Source organism: Trachemys scripta, chromosome 17 (genome assembly GCF_013100865.1).
Source record: "Trachemys scripta elegans isolate TJP31775 chromosome 17, CAS_Tse_1.0, whole genome shotgun sequence".
Lineage (NCBI taxonomy): Eukaryota > Metazoa > Chordata > Testudines > Emydidae > Trachemys > Trachemys scripta.
The window spans coordinates 23,707,379-23,726,337 of NC_048314.1; the positions used below are offsets into that span (position 1 = coordinate 23,707,379).

An 18,959-nucleotide genomic window follows, 5' to 3' on the forward strand; every position below is an offset into this window, starting at 1 on the left:
TAATGTATGTTCTGATACAATAAATAAGGCAAAATTACCCCTCTGGCTAATAATGACATGAGGAAAACCAAGAGTTCAAACTAGTGTCATACCTTGGTGCACCTGGCTATGCTCAGGGTGGGGGCAGATCTACCCTGCTCATGTTCTCCCCCCTTGATGACCAAAGGCTGAAGCATCACTGGTCTCCCCATGTTCGTGTCTAGTGCTTCAACAGGTCTGGCCTCCATTTTCCCCCTTATTTCCTAATGTGACTTTTTTGCAGAGGAAAATGCTACCTATTGGCAAATGCTTACCCTGCAGAACAGAGGGCACATCTTCCAGTATTTTTTGTTCATTCAAAGTTGTTTCTCTCTCTCTCTCTCTCTCCAATTTTAGGTGTATTTTATTGAGGTTTCAAATGTATTAAATGCTTCCCATCTCCTCCTCAGGGATCCTATGATGGCAACGGAGATAGCCTCTTTTATGATCTGACTGGTACCTGGGAAGCAGTTGTGAAACCTCCATCACCTAGCAGGTACAGGCAGACAGGAGGGGTCCCACAGCATTAGTGCTTTAGTCCTGTAGTGAGACCTGCCCCGGTTTACTGTCTCTCTGAAACAAAGATGAAAGTGGCACATCAAATTCTGTCTGAATGTTGTGGCTGCTCTAGTTACAAGTAATGCAGGGTGAGTGAAATTGAAAAGATAGATAAAGATGCATTCTTTTCTTATTTAGTTCACTTTGGCATTTGACAGCACTCGTGTGTAGCCAATTTCACTCTTCCCCTGGGTTGCTGGCCACTTTTTTCCTCTTGTTGAAAAGACTCTTGTGAACATCAGCAGGGGAGCAGGAAAACACTTAATGTATAAGATTTCTTTTGAAGTTCAAGACGGGGTATTTAAAGAAGACTCTAACAGTTAGTTGCTAACTCCCAGTACTGCTGGAATGAATCTACTTGCTACTGGCCAAAACAATAGAAATGGGCCTGATCAGCAGTGTTTCTCTACACGGTTAATATCCCAATCACAGATGCCTCCCCTGTGCCAGTAACTGGATTCTGGTCTTCACCATTAATGCACCTTTTACTCTTGCACGTGCAGTAGTTCAGCTGGCTTGGCAGGCTTTGCCTCCTGGTTCTTGTTCGCTAACTGCACCGCTGGGCGAGGCCTATTCGACCTTCGACCAAGTGGCCCGAAGGACAGGAGCAGAAGCTGTCTGATATCTTGGTGATGAGAATGGTCTGCTCCAGTCCAGTTTTCTCTTGCCTTCTCCCCTTCAGTGGGCACAAGGCCCCTCTCATTTCCCAACGAAGGCTAACAGAGCCACTTAGGGTTCTGGATATTGCATCCCTGGCTTTGCTTACCTGATGTCCACTGTCTGCCTTGACTGTGGCTGGGAGCTGAAGGGGAGGCGTGGCCAGCTGGCCTGGAGTCCTGTGCTGGTTCAGGCTTCCCAAAACGTACCACACTCCTCTCTCTGTCCCAGGAAACTGACCAGTCCTTGAACCGTGAAACCGCTCACAGTGACAGAACCATCTGGCACATTGGGACTGGTTGGTTGAAGCCCAACACTTAGTTTTTTAAACCAATCTGACTGTGTCCCTTTAAGATGGCACTCACTATGGGGGGGTTGTTTGCATCCCTGCCTGTAACCAGTGCTTGATGGCAAGCAAATGTCTGCCTTGCACAAATAGCAACCAACTCTAGCTACTTCATTTGCCGCTGTTAGAATTAATAGGTGTGTATCCTCCTGCAGGTGGGTTTCCCACAAAGCCTTAGGGAATGGCTAGACAGTCCATGGCAGGAACTCCTCGCTGTTCCAGGTCAGTCACAAGATGCTGAGCTGCCTCCAGACATTGGGTGAGAGGGAACCACTGGTGTCAGCTTTTCAAACAGATCAAGACCTATGGCTCTGATAGCACTTCATAGCATGGTGATTAGGACAAAAGCTAGAATTTCAATTGGAATGGAAGAGATGGGATTTTCTGAACCCTTTTGTTGAGGGGGGGGGGGGGGGGTTCTACTCTACCCCTAGGTGTGATCCAGTGCATCAGAGGGAACTCTGACTGTCTAGATAATCTGGACACTGCCTGCTGTTGGGAACCTGGTCAGCCTCTGTTATACATCCTTACAAGCCAGAAGGAATGATCTGCACAGTCCACTGTTCCTGGGGTAGTAAGGAAGATGTAGCAAATGTGGCCCCATCCATGTGGGGCTGGAATCAAGGACCATATGTAAACTTGGCTGCAGCTAAACCAGCTTTTAGCATAGCATTGCCTGGGTCAAACTCTGTTGGAAACATTATTCTGAAAACCAACAACTGAAGGACATGGCTGAGATCTGTGCTGACCAGCCCTCAGTCACCACAGTGCCCCTTGGACAACTACCTTGAGGCTAGTGGACACTGTGCTTGCAGAATCCAGTTTAAAGGGGCTTGAAATCCTGTTGAAGTGCAGGGAGTGCTCAGCTTTGGGCTCTTGAGGCCTGTCTAATCCTTGCACTGGCTAGCCCTGGACCAGCAATGGGCTTAGTGAGAACCTTGATATCCAGCTTTAAACCACCTTTCCCAACTCTGTTCAACAGCCAGTCTGGATGTGATGTGGGTGACTGGCTAAGCCAGCCAAATCCTTTTAGGAGAAACTGATGGGGGGGTGGGAGAAGAGAAAAGGGATAGGGTGTGTGGGAGGGACTTGTCTGCATGGAGTGAAGGTGGAGAAAGGAGGGGTGTCCGGGAATAGAACCAAATGGCCCATCTGAGTGCTGGGTGGATGGTAGACAGGAATAGTCAGTGGCGTGAGAGTCACTGAATAAGAAGAATAATGGCTCCGGCTCCAATTTTTTCTACTAAAAGTTCCTAGGTTACTCTGATTTGTTATAGACGATAGCACTAAATAGGAGCCTTGCCCAGACTCCCTCGAAAGGCTCTGTAATATCAGCAGCTGGTGTCCTACTGCGCAGGGACACAATTGAGTCTGTTCCTGCAGACAATATACCTGTCACTGGAAAATATAAAACTGGCAATTAATGGAAGAGGCTCTGTGTTGAGCTTTCAGTCTGGACAATACGAAGAGTCTGGAAGAGAAAGATTAAGCCTGGCATGTCTACAGGAGCTTGTTAAACAGTCTCAGCAAGGTTTGTTTTAGGCATTCAGAAAAAAAAATGGTCAAAGTTGACTCTTCAAATGAGCCTAGGACACAGGCTAGCATTGGAATAGAACCAGCAACACTGAATCTGCACCTGGGAAAGGAAGGAATGTCTCCTCAACTGAGCAGTCAGCTGGGTGCAATGTGGCTCATCCAAAATATACATCAAATAGGATTTGTATCAAATGTAACTTTGGTTACAGTTCCTCCAACTGACTGCCCTCAGTCAGTGTCTAAATACAACCTGCAGCGAGACTTAAATGTATAAAAATCTTTCTACGGTGCTCTGAACGCATCAAGGGGATGGGGGGAACACTATTCAGCATTTAAAGTCTCTGTGTGAGTTTAGTTACAAAACACAACATATTTACTAATGTGAAGGTCTGGGAACTAGACACGATATGCAGATAGCCCATGGAATTAACATTTGCACAATTCTGTTTAAAATGTGCTGCCCCAATGCTCTAAATGGATGGCTGAACTTCAAAGTGAACCAGCACATAAACCCTCCTGCACTCCAACCACCGCTCTCCCCCCCGCTCCCCTGCAAGCACCGAATTTCCCGTGACCCAGTTCTGGGCACTCAACTCACCCTGACTCCTAGAAAGAACTTCACAGAACAAATAGAGCTCGCAGCTTGACTTGAACGTTAACAAATGTCTCTCCCTGGCAAACCAAGTGGGGGGTGGGGGGCAACTTCCCCAGGTGTCTCACCCTTCCTGACCTCTACAATGCAGTGCAGTTCGCTTGAGCAGCCTGTCTGAGCTCCACTGCCATGGGCTTACAGCATAAAGGAAGGTCTCTGAGCTACTTGGTAACTCAAAGAATTTTAAGACTTTGTAGGCTCAAGCTAATGCACCTGGCACTGGGCCCAGTTACCTTCTGGGTTTAAGTCACAAGCCTGAAGTTCTCCAGGTAAGAAATCAAAGAACCTTTTCTCTGCTCTTTGTGCTGCCAAAGAATGGGGCTTAAATTCTTTGGAGCCAAGTCCAGTTTCCCATCTTTCTGCAAGTGGTGCAGAATAGCTCCTAATGGCCCTCCTAGGAAACAAAACGGTAAGGAAGGGCTGGGGAGAAGCATATGTGAATCTATCTTTATGCTGCTTAAAGCCCCATAGGCCAAGGGGTGGCCCCCTGAGCCACTGGGGTGGCCCCCTGAGCCTCTTTTCGATGTAATGGGATCAGCATCCCATCTATGCTTTAACCCTTGTGGAGTGGATCTCTTTCGGGAGGGGGGGCGAACCCCCACAAGGATGCAGGCAGCTTGGCCAGCTAATCTCAAATTCCTTGTTTTCTGTCAGGGGCAGGAGTCCTCTCAGCCGTCAGACATCGGGAAAGCTACTGGGGAAAGGTAAGTAGGCTTGTTATACACCACTGGATACCTCTTCTGTGCTAATGCTGCTTAAAATCAATAACCCAGCAGTATTAGATGTAATGATGAACTAGCAGGGTCTGGTTCTGTTTTTTGCGCTTATCAAAATAGGGTTAAAAAAATTAGAGCAATCAGATCAAACTGCTCCTTATTCCTTCTCCAACAGAAGGAAAAGATTTGGTTCCTATTAATGAAAATGGCGCTGGGCAGTAACTGCACAAGTAACCCATGCTTCCCACTGGCTACACATGGAGCCTGTCACCCACTTTGGAGTCTGAAGTAGGGGGTGATTATTTTCAGACGTTGGCTGAAAGAACTATCTTGGCTAGGTGAGGCGTGCTGCTCTATTTTCCCCCCCTACCCCAGACTGAGTCATTCTGAAGTTAGGATACTAAACTTAAAAAATAGAGAGAAATGCCAGCTATAGTTCCTATATGTTTCTGGGATCGCCCAGACCAATGGGGGGGGGGGCGGATCTGTCACTGCCTGCCGTGTAACTTTGGGTGTCTTCATGCTACGGTTCAGTGCTCTGACACCAGTAGCCAGCTGACATAAGGTCCCTCCCTGGCTTCCATTAGCCTAGTTACTACTTTCAGGGTGACCTCAAAATCCCTTCTGGTCATGAGGGCCCCCCAAATCTGTCTCCTCAAGTTCTTGGATACCATTCAGACTTCCCCTCTGGTTTGTCACCCAAAGGTGGGAAACCTGCCCTCAATTGTCAGTTCACTGGTGCAAACCCTCCACGCACCTTGTACAACAGACCTGCTTGAGGTAAAAACAAACAGTTTATTTAATAGAAAAATCATAGCTTCAAAGATGAAATAGTGAGGGAAAGCAAACACAAGTTACACAGAAAATAAATATAAAGGCATAACGCCTGAGTTTGCACTCTTCTGTTGGCTAAATTCCATTTCCTACTGCCCCTGACCAGCTTCCCAGCATGCCCTCAGCCCTACACTTTTCTACACAATAACATTGACAATCGGTTGATTCAATTGCTTATTTGGGGTGGGGGAGGTTCAGACCCTTCAGTTCTCTCCTTGGGGTGACTTTTTTTCAGTCCCTCTCAACGAAGAACATGTCTGTTAGACTGCTCTCCAGGTTTCGTCCAGCTACCTAGTGCATGTACAAAACAGCATGTTGAGGGTGTTTTTTCCTCTTTTGCCTAACGCCCCAGTGCCTCTGGACGCTCCCGTTCAAAATGCCAGCTGTGCTGCTGTCTGCAAAGTGCTGATCGATTCAGCAATGGAGGCTCTTGGAAAGGAGGAGGAATCTGGCAGCCTCCTCTTAAAGATGCTGCTGGATCTGAACGCAGTACTAGACTCCAGTGCAGCCATTGCTCAAGCCTGCGAACAGTGTGTCTACAACACTGCTATGGGTGAGTGCTGGCTGGGTCATGTTTACACCAGCAGCTGGATGGTGTCTGCCTGGTCACTCCAGAACCCCTCCCAGGCTTTTCTCACCCTTTAACATAGGGATCCCCCTTCCTTCCTTTCCACCCTTCCCAGTGTCTGATGATCGCAGCATCCAGCCCCACTGCATCAAGGTTTCTTCCGCAATAGATCAGCTAGCAATCTGTGTCAGGCTTTTGGAGACCTGTGTTCCTGGTTCTGGTGCTCTGAAGGACCATCTAGAGGCTGAAGTGAAGAAGCTTGGTGGGAATGTTGCCTTCCTGCTGAACGTAAGTCACTGGCCCTTTGAACTTCTGTGAAAGGCCATTCCATTGCCTGACCATGGTGATGGACTTTCCTAACCCGTGTAATGAGGAGGAGAAACTGGTGAACGGGCAGCAGCTGTTGCATGAGAAGTCCTCTTGCATTATGTTTAACTGAACCACTTGCTTCACAGGATGTGGGGCCTCAAATACCAGCAAGGTGACTGCAGAAACTTTTAATGTTGCCACCACTTCTCGCTTAATAACTTTGTCCTGTCCTTTTGGTAGTTGGGAGCTTGGCTCCCATGGGAGGATAGACTTAGGTGGTGGTGACCCTGGATTCTGTACATCTCTGCTGGACCTGTTCACCTCCCTAGCTCTTGCCATCCATTGGAGGCAGGAGCCTGTGATGGAGCCTGTACTATGGTGCAGAGAACCAGGCAGGAAGTCCTGAACTTCTGCATTCTGAATTCTCAGCCTGAGGATTGTACAGGGGAAGGCTGGAGAGGTGCCAGGACACCTGACAACTTCAAACCTACTCAGTCCAGCCTCCCTTCTGGGAGCTCTTAATGCTGCTCCTGATCTGACCAGAGGGGCGTCTCTCTCAGATTCCTTGTATCCCCCTCCTCCTTGCCAGGAGCTGAGTCAAAGCACACAGCCTCCATAGTGCCTGATTTGACTGGAACCAGGTCCACAGAATCCTGGACCTGTGCAGAGCGCAGAGAACCAGGCTATAGGGGTGGCCCTGACTCAGAGTTGCTGATCTGCTGATTAGTCCTTTTCTGGCTTGTTACTTAAGGCTATAATGTGCCTCAATCCTTGCTCCAGTTGTCCTCAGGGGTGAGGCATCGCCTATGTGTGCGTTGTGCTGCTAAGAAATAATCTGTCTAATGAGAGCTGAAATGGGGGATGGGCGAGAATAACAGAACTGTTCCCACTCTATCTGGCAACACAAGCAGCCTGCAAGAATGGCTCTGCCTAGAAAATGCATGTAAACCTGAGGCTCTACTGATCTAGTGTCTGTCTGTAAAAGCCTCGCTGCGCTAAGCATGCACTGTAAAGATGATGCTTGTAATGAAATCTAGAGAGAGTCAACTTGAACATGTGCTGCTGGCCTTCTTGCCTCCCTTCTGCAGGGCTGTGAATGTGAAATTACATCCATGATCCTGGAATCCAAGGAGCAAATTGAGCGGTCAGTGATCGCTGTTGCTAACTGGCTCGGCCGGCTAATGGTTGCTGTGGGGCCGGAAGCCAATCTTGAACGAACTGAGGTGAGGCTGAACCTTTGCCGGGGGGAGGTGGGGATGACTGTCCAGTTGTCAATCAAAACGCTGCTTCCACAGATGCTGACGCTGCTCCCTGTCTGTGAGAGGCTGGTTGATGAGAGCCCCATCCAGGGCTGATAGTTCAGAGCCTCCTATGCTCTCTAATTGCTCCCTGGGATTGTGGGAACCTCCTTGGGAGCTGGGCATTCTACTGCTTGACAAACAGCTCACTACACTACCAAAAAAAAAAGCTGTCCAAGTCCAAATATTTGCCAAACACTCTTTGAATACTGATGAACTCTCATCTTCGAAAGCTTCTCTGCCACACATGCCTACTCAGACCGGGGTTCAGGTGGGATAGAAACCAGGCCTGGTGTACCTTCTAGCTGGCTGGAGCTGAACTCTGCAGTAAGCTCCCCGGTTTCTGTGGCAAAGTGGAATCTCTGCAATGGATTGATCTCACAAGTGACAGTGATGGGCTTTTTTTAATAGAATTAAATGCCCAGGTTAACAATACTATGAGTAGCCCAGTATTCCTGCTCCTAGCAAGATCTGAAATCCAGCTTATGCTGTACCCAAATGCTCAATTTTTCAGTGTGCTGGTGACGTTAATGGGCAGATTACAATGCAGATATGCATTGGCAAGAGTTGTGTTGATGGCAGCTCTGGAGGCTTTGACTGCTGAGTGGGGTCTGGTGGGGGGCAGGAATGGCTGAGAATTTTGGTCCTGAGGAGTTGATCTGTCTCCTCTTGTGGCTTGCAATGGGGATGGGAGGGAAGCGACTGAGCTTGAGGGAAATGTAGGCTTCAATTCCTATTCTTGCATCCTGGCAACCAGCCACCCCAACAGCCCCTGCCCCAGTATCCATCAATGGATTCCACAGCAGTGAATAAACCCAGCTCTGAGTTGTCCCTCCCAGAATGCTTTGTGAAATAGGCAATGCTCACAGTCCAATGACATTTCACTAGGATGGAATGTTTGTGGTTTCAGTTCCTCCCAACCAATGTGACTGAGGCAGTCACTGGAGGGGCAGAGAGCTATATTGGTATGCAGATTGATAAGAACACAGAGGAACTCCTGGACCTGCAGCACCAGAACTTGTCTTCAGGAAAGCAGGTAATGTAACTTTCCAGGTGTGGAGGCTATTGTAGAATAGCTGCTGCGGCAATAAAGCTGGCGAGCAAAGTGCTCTGTTGTCGGGGTGTGTCGGAAGGGTTGCAGTTTTAACCGCAGTAATTGCGAATGCCCTCTAAGGGAAGACTTGGTAGACACTCTCGCTATCTGTGCAAAGCTTTCAAACAAAACTTGAGGGGAAACGCAGTGGAGGTCAGCCAGGCGCAGTAGGAGGCGGGGCAAAAACAAATACTGCAGTGGAATAACACCCCCTACTGGGTTGGGGGAAACTTTAACTTTACGAGGCAGTGAGCTGCAAAGTGACCTAATGCAACAAAGCAAGGGAGCGTGTTCACCTCTGCATCTCATTTACAAACACTGCTTCCTACTTGATCTGGCAAATATTTGCTGAGTGTGTTGAGCATACAGATGTCACTGCCCTGTAAATGAGAAGCTCCGCTCTGAAGCGGTGTAAAGATTTGCAAGCTGTGGTGATGGTGTGCGATCAAGAACTCTTGCTAATATGGTATAATTCCTCCGAAAACTAATATCGGCTTTTTAAATTGATCCCATGTAATCCGATGTTTAGCTGGCTTGAAAATACTTAAATAGAAGCAAACCCAAGGTTGGTTACACCCCCAGAGTCCCCAGCACAGCTTGCTCCATCATTCCACCATTACCTGCAAACCGTCAGGTGTCACAAAACATTTTGAGTCATCAGGCTGTGACTGTATCACAGCTGACTGTGTAAGTAGGAATAAGACCATCGGGAGACAGTGGGTGCCTTAGAATGCCTCCTGAACTTATAACTGCCTCATGAGAGAAGATGTACTGATGGCTTGACTACTGTTTACACGTAGGTTCATCATTTGTGTAGACACTCATCCCTCTTCTCAGGTGTCCCTGAATGGCTGGCCGGGATTCTGCTGCTCCCTGCATGGGAAATGGACTGCAGTGTTCCATTTTAATTGGGGAGAGGGGAATTCACGTGCAGAGTTGGCTTACAAGGTGGTGGATAAGGGCACACTTCTGGGACCATCCAATGCTTACTGTGGCAGAGAGTCTGACCCTGCACTGACTGGTGCTCTAGTTTAAGGCAAACCTACAGGACGCACCTGTCAGTGCAGTCTCCCCTTGCTGACTTTGCTCTTGGTTATCTGGGGATAGAGGAATCTGCTCACGTTTATTCTCTCCTCCCCTTGCCCCCATGAAGTGGGGAGATAGAGGTCTCAAATCCTACAGCCTGCCCTGATATTGCTCCCCATGTTCTCTTCACCAGTCGGTCTGTCTCTACAGCAGGGTGTCCAGCGTACCAGACTAAGACCTTGACTCTGAGCCAGTGCCCACCGTCTCCCATACAGCGGTGCATGCTCTCACTCACAATGATGCCTACTGCTTGGTGCCCCAAGAGACACTTCCTGTGCTTGCTTATCTTTTCTCCTTTTTAGCTGGCAGAAGAAGTCAGAAGACCGCTCCTCTCAGTTGGAAGCTCTCTGCAGTGTTTTATGGAGAAATGCAAAATATTCTGGGTGAGTGTATGTGGGAAGGGCAGGGGCTGTGCAGTTCTTGGTATAATCTCCATCGGTTGGGCATGGTAAAAGAAGGGCTGTTCACTGAAGTCCCATGGTAACTTCTCTGGCTGAGAACTCTTGTGGCACTGACACTTGTCTAGCTTGCCAGACTGACATTCAGACAAGGTGTTTTATAAAGTACCTCTTTTGTTGTGTCCAAGGCACTCTGTGGAGTTGCTGCTTTGTTGAGGAGCCTGCCTCATGGGAAGACATACGCCTGCTTCACTAACTTACACTCCAAGTGATTGCTCCTCCCCAGCCTCTGCGGAGATGCCTCTTGGAATATAAGCAAGAATAGCCCAGAATTCAGGGAAATTGCTAAATAGCAGGGAAGGGGTGAGAACAGGTTTCTAGTCTAGCTAATAAGTCTTTTTATTTTTTTACTTTTTTTAATAGAGGGAATTTGAATCTCTCAAAAAACAGAAGTCAGAAAAACCTCCAAGTCTGAGTTTCCAAGAGCGTCTTTCCTGTTATAAAACTTTAAGCTGTGACTTGAATGCTCTCCAGGTGGCTTGGAAACAGGCCTCTGCACTTGCTTTGCAGTGTCTGAAAGGTAATGCATATTTACTCATCTTACTCTTGTCTGGTCTGTTTGGAGATGGTCTTCAAATTGCTGGGTGGTCGTGCCTGCAGTTGTAACTGTATGCTTCAGACAAATGCAGCTTCTGAACATAAGTAATTGGATCTTTCTCTGATCCTCACTAGGACCAGCTACTGTTTAAAATATTTAGAGTGAAACATGTTGGCACACAACTCTGAAAGATTTTCAGCCCAAGAGTTAACTGATTCCACAGCTAAACTGTCTTCAAAGAGCCAAGTGTGTTCAGGAAACCTTGCGAGTTGTTCTGTTACACATCTTTGTTTTGGTTCTTTAAACTGCACTACTGTCAATTCATGTAGGTGGGTGGAGGGCAGTACTCATCGAGGACTGCTTTTTCCCCCTCTTTCCCCATCTGTAAAAGGTGGGTACTATATCCATATCTCATGAGGGGGTTGAAATATGGATATAGTTTCATATTATAACCAGCACAACTCAGGCCAGCACAAAGTCAGGACACCTGCCTCTCAATTCTGGCTGTACCAGTGTCTAGCACTCTGCTTTTAGGAAAATTTTGTTTAACCTCATTTTACACCTGGGTATATAGGGAACACTTACCTCCTGAGTTGGGTGTTAGAACTACTTAATGGTTTTGCAAAGTTCTCTAGCTAGTGAAGTGCTGTGGAAGTCCTAATGGCCTCATTGTAAGTAGGAAAGCACACCGTTAAATACTTGATGAAAGATGCAATCTGAACTTTTTTTGGTTTTGGCTCTGACCACCTCCCCTGCTCCTCACAGCGGACCAGGACCCAGACCTAGCAAAGCTGAAGCAAGCCACAGAGACCTTCTCCAAAACTGCTGTGCTGCTTGCCAAGACTTTTGATGCTTTGTGCAGCGCTGCTCATGCCAAATCTCCTCATCAGTCAGTTTACCAACTGGCAGTGGTGACTAAGCAGACCGAAGCAGCTGCCTCCCAGATCCATTCTTCTGCTAAAGATTTATTGCAACTAGCGCAGAGACTGGGGTCTGATAATTGCCTTCGTTCGGGGCTGGAGGCCCTGAAGAACAAAAGGCAGTTGCCCATGAATCCAGGGCCTGACTCAAGCATTCACTTACGAGGGAGGAGTGGGAACTATGTGCGTGTTGCTGTAGCAAAGCTGAATCAAGCATTAATCAAAAGAGAACCTCTCCCTTGAAGCTAAGAATGCTGGGGCACTGTGAAGGTGGCCCAAATACTCTAGTCTTAAAATCCTGCCTCCAGGTTCCCTGCTCCAGGGACCGTTGTGGGAATGTGGCTTTGAAAATCACAACAGCACTTCATATGTTGTCCTATCTGGGAACCTTTATAAGCCTTGTTCTGATCTGTAAGGCCCTAGGCATTCAATATCTGTTTTACTCATTTGATTACAGAGTGGTGAAACGCTAATAGTTATAACTGAAATTAAATAACTTGTGTATTTTGGGAGCACAGTCAAAGCCCAGCTTTAATTTTTTTTTAAAAAAGTAGAACAGGAGTACTTGTGGCACCTTAGAGACTAACAAATTTATTAGAGCATAAGCTTTCGTGGACTACAGCCCACTTCTTCGGATGAAGAAGTGGGCTGTAGTCCACGAAAGCTTATGCTCTAATAAATTTGTTAGTCTCTAAGGTGCCACAAGTACTCCTGTTCTACTTTTTTAAAAAAAAATTAAAGCTGGGCTTTGACTGTGCTCCCAAAATACACAAGTTATTTAATTTCNGAAGAAGTGGGCTGTAGTCCACGAAAGCTTATGCTCTAATAAATTTGTTAGTCTCTAAGGTGCCACAAGTACTCCTGTTCTTCTTTTTGCGGATACAGACTAACACGGCTGTTACTCTGAAACTTTTAAAAAAAGTGTTTACATTCAGGCATGTAATTACCTTAATGATCTCCCCTCTTTCATGGGTGTCTGTGGTGGCATAAACTGCTTGTAAGGTATTAGGTAGAGAGGCCTGAATATGTTGATGTACATTAGCAACACTACTTGTATCTCTCTCTCCTTTTGTTTCTTGTTAAAAAGAATTTAATTAGTTTTGTTAGAGCATAGTTTGTTTGGCCAAATCATGTCCCTCTATTGTTGCTGTCCAAAAGGTTTCAAATTGACTTGTCCGTGCTTCCCAAACTTTTAATACTAAAAAGCCGATGTAAAATAAACAGATTTGGAGAAACTCCCCTGGGCTGTGACGGCTGCGTTTAGTTTGCTCCTGTGGTGCTGGGTGTGGGGTGAAAACAGTGGAGGCCTGGAAGTCTTTAGTAGGATGTAGAAGGGCAAAGTTGGTTAGACAGGTGGGTGCCACAGGGTGGGATGTCCTATTGGGCCCAGCCTTGTGGGGAGGTACAGGCCTCTCTAGGCTAGTTTTGGAGAAGCATTGATCCCTGTTTCTCAACCTCTCTGCTACCAGGGCCTGGCTTGGTGCCTTCCTAAATTCTCAGGGAGCACTGAGGGCCTGATGCTGGTCTACAGATCGGTCCTTGAGAAACACTGACCCTCTCCCTTACCACCACCCCAGCAGCTAGCCCCCAGGCCCTGGGCTGAGGTGGAAGGCAAGCAGCCCCCTCCTAGCCAGCTGTCCTTGGGGCCCACTCCTGCTGCAGGCAGGAGCTGGCTGGGGCCAGCCCCCCGTGCCTGGGGCCAGCCCCCCTGTGCCCGCGGCTCATCCTGCTGTTGCTCCTTCCTCCAGCAGCTGGGCTCCAGCCCGGGGCTCCAAGGAGGTAAGAGGGCGAGTGACCAGCCCGAGGAGGGGCGCGGAGCTGGAGCTGGCAGCCGGGGGAGCGGTCAGGTTACTCGCCTGGGCTGGAGCAGGGGCCAGCGGCCCCCTCCCCCGACGGCAGCTCGCCAAGGGGCCGAGTGGGGCGGTGGTTACGCACCCGGCTGCGATTTGCATGTGAATGGCCCGTCCGGAGCCGCCTCTGCCACGGGCTCGGGGCCGGCGCGTCCCCTCCAGCCCAGGCCATGCGGACAGCAGCGCCCCGCGCCCCGGGGCCGGCGTGAGCCCGGCGCCGTCGGACGGTAGGAGCCGGGCGCTGGGCGCTGCCGGGGCCGGGCGGTGGCGGTGGAGGTGGGCGCGCAGGGAGGCGGCAGCTTTCCGGGGACGGGACCGGCGCGCTGGAGCCGCTGCCCGGGTCCGAGCCGGGCGGGCTGAGCTGAGCTGAAAGCCCCGCCGGGGTGAGCCGCCTGCGGCCCCTGGGGCAGGTTCCCAGCCGGGGGACACCAGCTCATCTGCAGATCGGCCCCGTCTCCCAAGAGGCTGCGCACAAAGCGCCCGCGAAGTGCGGACCGGCTAGAAGTTCCTCAGTGGCCGGGTTATCCCGCTCTGTGCGCCGCAGGCTGACCGGCAGGTCCAGCGTTTATAGTCCAGTTGACTTAACGAGCTGGTCAAATGAGAGAGCAAATTTTCAGTCATTGTGGCTGTGACCCAGCGGTATGTTGGGCAGATGGGGAAAGCAAGACGGTTTGTGGTGAGGTGGAACTTGGGGGTACGCGAGACCCATCCGACTCCTGAAATGGGGGCAGTGGTGTGGAGCCGGGTACCCCCGGAGTTGTCTGGCCGGTTATTTGATGCGGTTGAGGAGCTGGTTGCCCTGGGCTGTGTCTTTGAGGATTTGGGTTTTTTTTTGGGGGGGGGGAGGAGGTGGATTTACAAAACCAGTCACAACAATTGTGGGTTTTACCCACTCAAATACAACATTAAATTATTAAACTCTTCAGAATAACACGCCACCAAGTAGCACCCGGGGAAGATTATCTATCCGCTTCCTGCCACAAAGGACCAGTGCTGCTTTTTAAAATCAAACCCTTTTAAGTGCTTTGCTGCTTATTTTTGCGTCTGGTGCGAAGTCCAGTTTCAACAGACTAAGATCTCTTCAGCATCCGCCAGTTTCTCTCAAAACAAGATGAGTTTGATTTTAAGTAAACGATGTTTAAAATGTTGCAAGTGGATGTGTAATATCCACATGGGCAGTGGGACAGGAGGCCTGTGCAGGCAAAACTTCCCCCAACTTTTATAACAGTCGTTCAGCCCATTGCCTTCATTCGCAGGTCTGCACTGGCTCCAGTCCCCTCAGAGACCTGCCGGGAGTTAGGTGGTCTCAGCATAACCACCAGCTGACAGTCCAGCGGCTCAGTGCTTTGTCTCTTGCTTTGTGTCGCTTGGGTGCGTGGCTGGCTCCTTGTGGGGAGAGGAGGTTATGAAAGTTCTCCCTGGAGTGAGAATTAACAGAGATTCATCCTGCGGGTCTCGGATATTGTGTTTATACAACATCAGCCTTCCAGCTGCTGAACCTGCACACAACACCCCTCCTGTGGAAGCAATTCCCTTCCCCCAACCTTGCACCCCAGAATCATTCTGCCCCCAGACCTCTCTCAGAGCCAGAATCACCCACCAGACAGGTATGGATTGTACATACATTACAGTGAAATGAAGAAATCCTGGCGCAAGAAGAGAGTAAGTGTGTGACCGGTGTCAGTGCGGTTTAGGTCTGAAAGAATTACTATTGCATGAAGGGGATAGAATAATTGGTTCTTAGTTACAGTGTTGGGGGAAGAATAGATTATTTAAACCTCTAGGCCCCCGAAGGGTTGATGGTGGAAAATACCAGGTATCTTGCTGGTTTGGGTTTGGAGCATGAAGTCTTCCTTTAATAGCCACATTTTAGGAAGGGAGTTTAGTCTGGAGGCTAAAGCACAGCGCTAGGCAACAGAAGGTCTGGGTTTCATTCCTGGCTCTGTCCCGACTGTCTACCTAGGGGGTTTATTATCCACGCCACCCATCGCTGTAGCATAAATTCCGTAGAAACGGGGCGGTCGCTAGCAGACTAAATGGAGTCTGTGCTAGGGCGTTTGTTGTTTATTTGGGGGGCAGGAGGGGTTTGGGAATAGAAGGGGTGTTCATTCCTTATGCTAGAAAGGTTTTCTCAAGGAGGAAGGCTTTGGAATGTTTCTTAGAGATGACCAGACTCTCTGGATTGGCCTGATTTCCTCTGGAAGGTTGTTCTGCCGCTGGATCCCTTCGACCAAGAACACTTTATCCCCAGTTCTCTCATGCTGCGTCCTGGGCTTTAGGATATGCACAGTCCCAGGAGCACAGCTGCCCTGTTCTTCATAGATTGAAAATGGCCTTAGAAGTAAGTGTGGCGTGATCCACCCTGGGTTCTGACTCTTCACCTCCTGCTTTACACCTGGGGAAGCCAACACCTACCTAAGGGATGTGCTGGGAGGTTCAATCCATTGCCGATAAAAGGCCTTGTGACGCTGGGGTGAAAGGCACTAGAGAAGGTAAAATAATATTATTGTACTTTCCCTTCCAATTGAAAAACGATCTTCTTGTCCATCAGATTTTTAAATGTTCAGATCTGTCTTTGTCTGTGATACAAGTTAATATAAAACTAAAACAAAGCATCGCTGTCCTAATGTGCAATCGACATCTCTTAGCTTTCCCTTGTATTCATTTGCTTTGCCACAGTGGGCTGGTGATATTTGCAAGGCGTGTGGACATAATGCTCATTATAGTCAGTCATCCTATTGCTACATGGTCATCTTCTCTAGTTCTTTCTTCTGTGCAAGTCCGGATTAACTTTTTGTGGGCCTGGCGCCAAACATATTTGTGCCCCTCACCCCCCCCCCCAGGGAATGAAGGGGTCAGGGGCAAGAGCACTGGGGGCAGGGTGGATTTGATTTAAATCACGAGTCAGGAAGACCCGATTTAATCATGGTTTTCTACATAAAAGTGCATTCTTGTTGGTTGTTATAACCTTAATACATATTCTTCACAACTCAGAGATAGATGTAAGTTTTATTTTTTAGAAGGTACACATTATACATTTTTAAACAGTGATTTATTTTGAAAACTTTTCAGATGAGTTTTACAGCTATATCAGAAAATGAAATGACCAAACAATCATTCGTTTACCAAAGATAATTGAAGCAGTTCACCTCCCAATGACTTCATAAATATCTATCTCCAATTCAACAGGTTAATCATTAATATTTGGAGGATTTTCTTGCCAGGCTGTATTAGGAGGAGAACATCACCAGAAAGACATTTAAATTGTTTTATTTAACTAAAACAACAATGTTAAGTATTCTGGATTTTTTTCTTCAATAGCAAACATAATATTTTAACAAAAAAGCATATGTCCCTCGCTTCTCACATCTATCTCCAGACTTCTTCTCCTTGTCCAGATCTATTCCGCCCCCAACAATCTTCTATTCATTGAACTTTTTTAAACTTTGCACTTTTAGAGAGAGGTAAGGGATTGACTCTGTGTACACAAATTTGCAGAGGGACAATTGAGTTGGTCTGTTGTTTCTCACCTCTATATATTTATTTATTTTAAAACATTTTTGCTGTTAACAAGCATGTTACCTCTGGAGACACAAATCCACAGTTTGAGAACTGCAAAACTAAGCATCTCTGATGGTATCTTCTAGACTGAGTACTGAGTCCCATTGGGTAGATAGAAAGATTAACCTAAATAATCTATACAGAAGCCCCTGGAACCCTATAAAATTGGGTCCCTAATCCATGAACTATTAGAACTCATTTACAAAACTCTTCTTAAACATTACATGAATATATTCTCATACTATAGAATTAGAATTTGTAATCCCTATTCCATGATGAGAGAGGTTTTTTCCCTCAAAAATCCAATTTAAATAAAAAAAAAAAAAAATCTGAGGCGCTTGCCTGGGGCGGAGCCTGCCTGGCCGCAGCCCAAACCCCAGGAGCTGGCAGCACCAAGCTCCTGCCCCCGCAGGAGAGGGTGGGAGGCAGAGAAGAGCGGGCTGGGCGACATGGTGCCAAATCCACTACTGCTTCTGTGCAGTCCCATGAGAGTCCCTTGACTCTGGTCACGTTGAATGTTCTTTTGTTAGTCTTCCCAGCATTTAGCATCTCAGTCAATGTGCTTTTTCCTTCTTTCTGGGGGCCGGGAGGGGGAGGAGGGTGTTCCACCCCTGGCCAGCTAACAATGTCTGGTTCCTCCAGACCTGCAGGCTGCTCAGTTAGAAACAGAGTCTCTTTCACGTGGTCTCCAAGTGCTTGTATTTTAAATTCTGACTGCCAAATGGATCAGCATTTCCTCTTTGGGCAATGTCACCCCCCCTCTTGCTTTTCGAAAAGCTAGCTTTCGAAATTTCCATGTGGTATCATTGTCATGGGACTCTAGGTGCCAAGGATTGGCTATTGAGAAATAGATTTTGTATGTGCAGGACCACCACAGGGTTAGTGGTTAAAAGCAGGGGATTGAGAGTGCTCTTGGCTTCTCTCCTCTTAACTGTAATGCTGATTTGTTGTGTGGTTGTGAGCAAGTCACTTTAGTCTCTCTCTGCACCTCAGTTTACCCACCTGTAAAATGTAAGGGTTGTACCAATTTGTGATGGTTAGTCCCTATGCTACGTCTTATCAGAACCTTTACAAGATCCCATTGTCTGGCCAGCACACCTACCTGGAAACGTTGTCAAAGATCTCGTTTGATACTGCTCAGAAATGTAATTTATGCCTCTGACTTGATTTGGTTAAAAGCAGGTAAGGAGGGTTCACTAACCATCTGACTTATGAACTAATGATACAGCTTCTGCAGAGTTATCGGCTTCTGGTATCTCATCTGTAGCAGGCTACCTAGGATGGATATTTTCTGTTGAGTCTCTTTCCCCCCGTTTCTGTATGCAAGAGTTAGCTATACAGCTGCAGGACATCGTTATCTAGCACTGCTTTGTCCATTCCAGCAGAGAGGGAAAGATTTCCAACCAGTCGACATGGTCCGACGGCACCCGAGACCTGAGTACTGGTTCCTCAGCTTCCTGGTAAGTTTTACAAGGACTTAATTGCTTTGAGTAGCTGGATAATTTGAATGCTGAAAACAGCTAGGAATTGTCCAAAGACATTTCCCGAACAGTCAGGATGTTGGAACACGGGGCCTGAGTCCTAGGTGAGGTCATTCTGAGTGACACTGGAATAAATCTCCTAAAATAAAATGAATGAACCCTTCTGCACCTTTTCTGATAGTTCAATGTATTTAGTCATTGGCTTGTTACCGATGGCGCAATCCAGAGATAAGTTAATGGAGATATCCCATCTCCTAGAACTGGAAGGGACCTTGAAAGGTCATCGCATCCAGCCCCCTGCCTTCACTAGCAGGACCAAGTACTGATTTCTGCCCCAGATCCCTAAGTGGCCCCCTTAAGGATTGAACTCACAACCCTGGGTTTAGCAGGCCAATGCTCAAACCACTGAGCTATCCGTCCCTATTGGTCATGCTCTGGTAGGTTCCATCTTCCAGTGTTTCAGTAAGAGGTAGATTTCAC

The 18,959-nt window shown here is 47.8% G+C and overlaps 2 protein-coding genes across 2 annotated transcripts in view; both read left to right on the forward strand.

Moving 5' to 3' along the window:
* LOC117867160 (kinesin-like protein KIF14) overlaps positions 1–11,830 on the forward strand; it is a 43,816-nt gene extending 31,986 nt beyond the window's left edge. Inside the window, exons 20-28 of the mRNA XM_034751977.1 lie at positions 429–514; positions 4,422–4,471; positions 5,670–5,870; positions 6,001–6,173; positions 7,283–7,417; positions 8,403–8,528; positions 9,974–10,054; positions 10,493–10,649; positions 11,433–11,830. Of these exons, the coding sequence (XP_034607868.1) occupies positions 429–514; positions 4,422–4,471; positions 5,670–5,870; positions 6,001–6,173; positions 7,283–7,417; positions 8,403–8,528; positions 9,974–10,054; positions 10,493–10,649; positions 11,433–11,830 (1,407 nt within the window). The remainder of the gene's footprint in view (positions 1–428; positions 515–4,421; positions 4,472–5,669; positions 5,871–6,000; positions 6,174–7,282; positions 7,418–8,402; positions 8,529–9,973; positions 10,055–10,492; positions 10,650–11,432) is intronic.
* A 3,530-nt stretch (positions 11,831–15,360) lies between these two features.
* Positions 15,361–18,959, forward strand: part of ADGRD2 (adhesion G protein-coupled receptor D2) — a 60,800-nt gene continuing 57,201 nt past the window's right edge. The window contains exons 1-2 of the mRNA XM_034752033.1: positions 15,361–15,929; positions 18,384–18,458. Of these exons, the coding sequence (XP_034607924.1) occupies positions 18,411–18,458 (48 nt within the window). The 5' untranslated portion in view covers positions 15,361–15,929; positions 18,384–18,410. The remainder of the gene's footprint in view (positions 15,930–18,383; positions 18,459–18,959) is intronic.